At 42.8% G+C, this 7,430-nt stretch overlaps 1 protein-coding gene across 1 annotated transcript in view; it reads right to left on the bottom strand.

Moving 5' to 3' along the window:
- COG3 (component of oligomeric golgi complex 3) overlaps window positions 1-6,113 on the bottom strand; it is a 47,093-nt gene extending 40,980 nt beyond the window's left edge. Inside the window, exons 1-3 of the mRNA XM_067563137.1 lie at window positions 5,714-6,113; window positions 1,208-1,354; window positions 583-644 (exon numbers count right to left, since the gene is read on the bottom strand). Coding sequence (XP_067419238.1) covers window positions 583-644; window positions 1,208-1,354; window positions 5,714-5,872 — 368 coding nt within the window. The 5' untranslated portion in view covers window positions 5,873-6,113. The remainder of the gene's footprint in view (window positions 1-582; window positions 645-1,207; window positions 1,355-5,713) is intronic.
- Between the last annotated feature and the right edge of the window lie 1,317 nt (window positions 6,114-7,430).

The following is a 7,430-nucleotide window of genomic DNA, read 5'->3' on the forward strand; positions in this document are numbered from 1 at the left end:
GTTGACAAGTAAGGGCTCAGAATAAGCTCAAGCCTTACCATTTTCCAGACACAACACAAAACACTTCCCACAATAAAGGCAAGAGAACAAGCAGACAGGGGGGAAAAAAAGAGATAGGGAAAAGGACAGGATATTTTACAATAAAATGTAATGTGTGTTCTTAATTTTGGATTTGACAACTAAACTTTATAGTGCTAGCCACAGTAGAAATATATAAGATCATTAGCAGGATGGGCTGAACCACTCTGAAGTGTTTCACATACAACTCCTTATGAATAGTTGACAAACATCTAAAGTCAGTTGAAAGTAGTCCTTCCCAGACTGAAGAAAGAAAGTCAGTCAGGTGAAAATAGATATGAATTAAACATAACTGGGAAAACGTGTTGTAGGATGCTGAAAAATTAGATGCATGCGTATTAGTGGGTAGGATAAAATCCGACATATCACATGCTGCAATATGTCTAAGGGGGAATTCAGATATACACAAGAGCAGAATTTCACATCTAGTTTAGAAGTTCTTTCTGGGTGCATAGACTAAAAATATGAAATGGTACCATGCAACAAATGGAAGAAGGATCATACCTGTACTTAGCACCTTCATCTTGATCCATCTGGGCCTGCAGCTGAGCAAACCATGAGAAGAACTAGAAGAAAGATTTTTAGATTGTTAACAACCCAGACATTACAAGGAACCAAGCAGAGAAACCATTATATTTGGAGTTCCAGCGGAATAAACAGGATACAGACAATGACTTTCACCACAACATGAACATCTTTCATTATTAAAGGGAAAAAACCTTAAATACTCAACAGATTAAGAAAGGCCAGAACATAGCAGAGCACAATTCCACCACCTAACTAAAAGAAAAAGGTAGAATGCCATCTCCTTGAGTTTCTAAGAGCACAACATTAACACTGTCCATCTCATTGCAAACATTATGGGATTGACACGTGACATTCTGTGGGCAGGACCACCGTTCTTTGGAGATGCTCTAGCCTCTCATTACAGGAAAAACAACTATTATTAAACAACCAGTATGGTAAAATTTTGTTTTCTCTGATTTTTTTTGCATGTCTCTTAAGTGCTAACAAAAGAATTTTATAAAAACATAAAGGCAAGAGATACAAAAGTTCCACAAATTCACCAGGAAGACTTTTAGCATTTATGCGATGACTCTAGATTGTAAAGCAATTTGGTGTGATTTACCTGCTGTGCAGTTTCAATTCTTTCATCTTCCATCCCCAAAGTAGTGAATCCTTTCAAGAGGATATCCTCTGTTGATTCGGGCATTGCTGCAGCCAACGTGACACTTAGTGACTGTGATGTTAAACTGCATAAATCTTCAATTGGAAGCTATATATAAAAATCCCATCAGCTTAGTTAAATTACTTTGTAAAAATTAATGTTTAATTTTTAATTAATATGCAATAGATGTAAACAATATCTCAATCACGCTAAAGTTATTTATTAAGTTCCCATTTGTTTACTTTTGAAGGAGTAATCAGTGTGGACATTTTATAAACTGTTTCAATAATATATTTAACACTAGAGTATCAGTATTCAAAAATATCTAAAATATTCACTTAATTATCACAAAATGAAAAAATTCTATGAATGCTTTCTACTAAACAAAAATAATTGAAATTGAATTAATATAACCCTCTTGGATATGGTCTCCTATATCATCGAAAAACTTTACAAATTTCCAGTTTAGCAAGCCAAACAGCAAGACAAATATTTGTGGACTTAATATCAGAAGACATGATGATTCATATTTCCAAGTGCAAGTCAAAATAACATGAAGGTTTCCAGTATCTGCACAGCACAAAAACCCTTTCATCAGCATACTAGCAAACAACCTTCCATTAGATTTTTCTGCCATGTGTCCAAAGGAAATTCCTAGCCCAATATTGCCACCACCTGAAATTCCAATCATTTCAGAATAATGTGTTTTAAATAATACTTCCTAATAGATACTCCAGATGATTATACAGGAAGGTTTCTTTAGAAGATAATACCTACTTTTCAGAATTTCAACTTATTAAAAATATTTTACTGAATATAAAAAATCAAAGTAATTTGGGATAATTTAATTATTTTTAGATTGGAGACTGTTTTGAAAGTAGCTACTTTATGTTATCCTTGAAAAACATTTTACAGTTAATGAGGATGTTCTCAGGAACTACTCTAATATAACACACTCTTCTTTGACACATTTGCACAATTAAAGTTTACTCACCACAACCAAGAACATAACAAGTAACAAAAGATCACTGAACACAATTTCAAAAAAAAATGTATTACAACTCTACACAGAACCAATTATCTTTAGCAAAAAAAGTCATTGCCTGAAAATATTAACCAGGTAAAAAAGCCCAGTCTAGGTTTTAAAAGTCTGCTAATAATTCAAACAGAACTTCACATCTTTTTGATTTTTGTTGTTGGTTTGTTTGTTTTTTGCAAGAAAGAGTGTTAGTATGCATAAAAGTAGAGACTGATCATGCCAGATTCCCCAGACAGCTTTGTCAATGCACCTTAATTCTGACATTCAACACGCCTACTACCTAGAGGTCTGAGCAAGATTAATTTTAAACCCGGATCTGCCCTGAGCCCAAGAGGGTTGAATCAATTTCAGACCTGACCGCAACACTCCCCTCCCACCGAATCTGTATTAGCACACCACTTTGTCCTTGGGGCTCCCTATAACCAGTGACTGTAATCCCTTTCCAGGCACTTACTACTACCTGTGGAGCTGGCACAGCAGCAGCTGTGTAACCTGTTGCCTCCAGTGGCCACCTGCTGCTGGGCTGTGGAGCAAGAGACACTGACAGTCTTTGACACACTTACTCCTCAGCACATACAGTGCAGAGAGGTGGGGTAGCTGGCAGGAACAGGGCATGCAGCTAATGATGACCCCGCAAACAAGAGAAGGTGAGCAGGGATGACCCGACCTAACAGGATCAGGTTGTTTTATGACCCAACACAAACCTAACCCTGGTCATATCAGGTTTGGGTCAAGTTGCAAATCTCTGCCACTACTTAATCCTGGTCCTTGATTGGCCAGGGTTTGCCATGCTTGATAAACAATCTGCATAGTTTTGTAATATGGATAAACTGGGCGTAAGGATGGGGAAGCCAATCCATTGACTTGAAGTGAAATTTTAACTTAGATTCCAGATGTGAAAGGCTAGTGGATAAGATGCAGGACTGGGACCTAAAGACCTGGCTTCTATTCTGACCAGCTGTGTGACTTCAGGCGTCAACTAGAGCCCGATTTTCAGAGATATTGAAGACCCACGATTCCAATTTATTTCAGTAGGAGCTAGTAGTGCTCAGCATCTGTGGAAATCAAGCCCATAACCTCTCTGCTCCTCAGTTTTCCCACTTCCTTTCATAAGACAAATTTAGATCTTTGATAGAACAATGTTTTAAAAGTGCTAAGCATTATCATGTGCACTAACCCATTCGGTCACTATGCTGTGCAAGAATGGACAACCTTTCTATAAACATCTGGATTATTATTCTGCTGACAGCTTATTACTTTACAATTAAACACAATTTATGGCATAGGGAAGTTGGTCATTCATAAATAAGAATCTGTTGTAAAATTCAGCAAAATCAGAATGATGCTAGATGGAAATACTTCAATTAACTCAACTAGCATTTCTGAGTAGCAACATTTTAGTTCCCTTTTTACATTTATTTTTTCTTCATAGATCTATCCATACAATAGCATTAAAAATACTAGGATTTCTAACAGGTACTATAATTCTATTCAAATATAAAAAAAAATCTTTTCTCATTCAAAGGGAAAATTTGAAGAAGTTAATAACATGTTTCACAAACTCTTGCTAACTACTTCATGTATACCCAAACTGCCAATCTTAAATATATTAAGGAAACTCCACCAGCACATATCTGCTGCTATGTATGTTTTTCCTTCCAGCAAACAAATGAGAAAACTGACTGTAAGACTCAGATTTTCATACAAGAAAATGAAATACACTCAGGGTGTTGAATAAATAAACCTATGCTAACAACAGGCAATGCTATTTGCTAACAAGATACAGGCAGGCCTGTTTTCTAAACAGAAATATGTATTCAGAATGCTAACAACATTATTCACAAAAATAATCTTAACAGCTTCAAACAATTATGATGCAATAGGCAGTATTACAAAGTGCAAGTAAGTTAAACAAGCTTGATATTGTGCAGAGCTAATAAAACAAAAACCAATACTACCCTAATGTGTTATTGACTCCCTTCTAGTTAAAATATTTAATTCCATTGCTTCTTGTTAAAAATCAATAGGGCATAAACTTTTATGAAGGTAAAAAATGGAAATACTTTATTTTTTAGTTGATAGGCTCTACACCAGCACGTCCATTGTCCGAATAATGTACCCATAATTTGTATTCCACATTTGTTATGGTTCCTAACTTCCCAGACATCAATCAAGAGCAGAATCAATTTATGTTTTGTTACTGTTTAGCACTCTGACACATTATGGAAGGTTGGGTTTACATAACTGTAATATTTTAATGAGCATTCTCCCTTTCAGTGCCGGTTTTATATTGTTTGGCAACAAAGCATCCTAAAGGTCTTTTACAAAATGAAAGCCATACACAAAAGTTTGTATCTGTTTAGATTATTATATTGAAAATATTGGCTTTGTTTAGTCAGGAGAAGAGAACACTGAGGAGGGGCATGATAATCTTTAAGTACATAAAAAATAGTTATAAAGAGAAGGGTGATCAACTGTTCTCCTTATCCAGTGAGAACAGGACAAGAAGTAATGGGCTTAAATTGTAGCAAGAGTGGTTTAGGTTAGACATGAGGAAAAAACTTCTAACTGTAAGGGTAGTTAGCACTGGAACAAAATAGCTAAGAGGTTATGGAATCTCCATCACTGGAGAATTTTAAGAACAGATAAAAGACTTGTATCTGGTCTAGAAGATAATACTTAGTCCTGCCTCAGAGCAAGGGACCTAACCAGGTCACTGTGAGTCTATGATTATTAGAAAGGAGCCGCCTCTGGGGCGAAATAGAACAGCTAACAACGCCCTCAACAGAATGCAACGGTTTAGGAAAGTGGGCATTGACTCCAGGTAAAGCCAGAGCAGTATGTTAGGAGGGCACAAGGTAAGTATTTGCATCCAGGCCCGGGCAGGATACTGGAACTCCCTCTTAGGGAAGATACCAGAGACCCTCGGAGTCGTGACCATGTAACTCCGCAAGACTTCGCTCATTTCATCTCCAGGACTTGGAGAGCAGCCCTGCCAGCGAGGCTGCGCTGCCCCCACCACCGCCCGTGCCACCAGCGAAGTGCCAGCCCAACAGACCCGGGTGCCCACTCCCACCCCCAGGGCCAGCTCCGCACGGGACCGACGCGGCTCACAGCCCCTCCCTGCGCCCTGGGCACAGCACCACCCGGGCCGAGGGCACATTCCGGGCAGCAGCAAGGGAAGCGGCCCGACACGCCCACAGCGGGTCCCGAGGCAGCAGCCTCCCGCCAGCCCAGCCCAGCCCAGCCCAGCCCAGCTCGCGACCCCCCAGCCCAGGGGGCGGCCCAGGCCACGCGCCGCCTGGCAACGTGGCAGCTGCTGCCGTTACCCGGACGGGGCGGCCCCAGCCTGGCCCAGGCCTTCACCCCCCCCCCCGCGCTCTCCGGCCCCGGCCTCCCCCCGACACCTGCCGCCCCTCCCCGCTCACCTCGGCCGGGACGGGCGGGTTCTCGGCCGCCGCCTTGAGCTCCAGCACCGAGTCCGTCTGCCGGTCGGTGAGGGGCGCCATGGGCCGGGGCCTGCGGTCCCAGAGGGCAAGCTTGTCCCGGGTCTCCCTGTCGCCCAGTTCCGGGGGCAGCTCCGCCATCCTCACACGGCCACGGCAGCCGGAGCGGGCAGGAGGGGCCACTTCCGGGATCCGGGAGAGTCGGATACGAGACGGACAGAGAGAGGAGCGGAACCATCGGAACCCGGCAGCGCTTCCGGAGGGAACGAGGCACGCGGAGGGCTCCACGCGCACACAATCAGGGGAAGGAGCTGATCGGAAACGGACACTTCCGGTGCAGGGAAGGGACTTCGAATCCGACGGGGGCGGAAGTTACTAGCCCCGGCTGGGCTGAAGCGCCGTCGTCCTCGTGACGTTCTTGTGATGCGTAGACGCCGGGCACGGGGGAGGTGAGGGGGGCTATTTTCACCAACGAGCGCAGGAGGCTGCAGCGATTGGCAATGAGAAAAGCAGGCCGTCCGCGCAGCGCCCCCTGGCGGCCCGAGGCAGCGCAGTCCGCTGGCCAGCGGGGAGCCCTGGCCGAGACCCGCATTCTAATTCGGGTTTCGCCATCAGGCTGCAGAGTGGCCGGGGCAGGTCGCTGCCCCTGCTGTAATAATGACACTTCAGGGGGAGTCAGTGGCACCGCTGGCCCTTTGTATTCGTCCCCCGCCCGAAATCCTCCTGCAGCTGAGGGGCGGGAAGCCACGACCCCATCACCGCCCTTGTTTGGTTCTAGCCCCGCTGACCATAAAACGAGAAGGGACGGTAACAACTCCCAGGACACATGCCTGAGTCTACAGCTAGCCTGGGACACGCGGGCTGAGAAGCAGCAGGACCTGCGATCTCCACCCCCTCTAGTCACTGACTGGGGATATTAACTGAAATCCGCTACTAGGGCTAAAGGGGGCACCACCATCACTACCCCAGCAGCGGTGAAAACCCTCCTACTTGTCAAGGAACATTACAAGTTACATTACACTCCATCAGCTCTAGCTGTATTTACTCTTTGCAGTCATGGAAGAGATTCAGACATGCTCTATACTCAATTTTAGTGGCTTGGGCACTTATAAAAGAGGCTACGTTTTGAACATGACAACCAAGAGCATGAAATAAACTTGCACTTATTTTACCCTCTGTACATCAGCTTTGATACCACCATCTTAACTCATTTATGTAGTGTTTGCTAAGATAAGCAGCCTACTTACATTAAAAATGTACTGTTACTTTTCAGTATTACTTTGTGAAAAAAATATATCACTTCCGCACTTAGTTGATGAATTTGGCCTTTCTGACCCACTTACACAAGCTATTTTAATCAGTACAGAAGGACTACACAACTAAATCTTGATATAGAAAGGCACGCTTAGCATTGCTTCATAAAACAAATTGCACTTTACATTTTCTCCAGCTATATCAAAATGGTCAAGTGTCAAACTATTCCTCAACTGTTTGAGTAGTGGTGCTTTGATCAAATTTAATCCTGGTGGAAAACTGAAAAGGCTTTTTTATCCAAATTCTGTAATGCATCACACTCGATACAGCATTTGTCTACTTCTATCATTATCCAAGCTCTCTCTTTTTAAAAGAAGAGGTGGTTGCAGCCCTTGTAGTTATGGAGATAATCACAATACAAACTGATGCAAGGATGCCTGCCAGA

Source organism: Emydura macquarii, unplaced genomic scaffold, assembly GCF_026122565.2.
Source record: "Emydura macquarii macquarii isolate MOO-44397 ecotype Brisbane River unplaced genomic scaffold, CSIRO-AGI_Emac_v2 contig_2473, whole genome shotgun sequence".
In the NCBI taxonomy this organism is placed as follows: domain Eukaryota; kingdom Metazoa; phylum Chordata; order Testudines; family Chelidae; genus Emydura; species Emydura macquarii.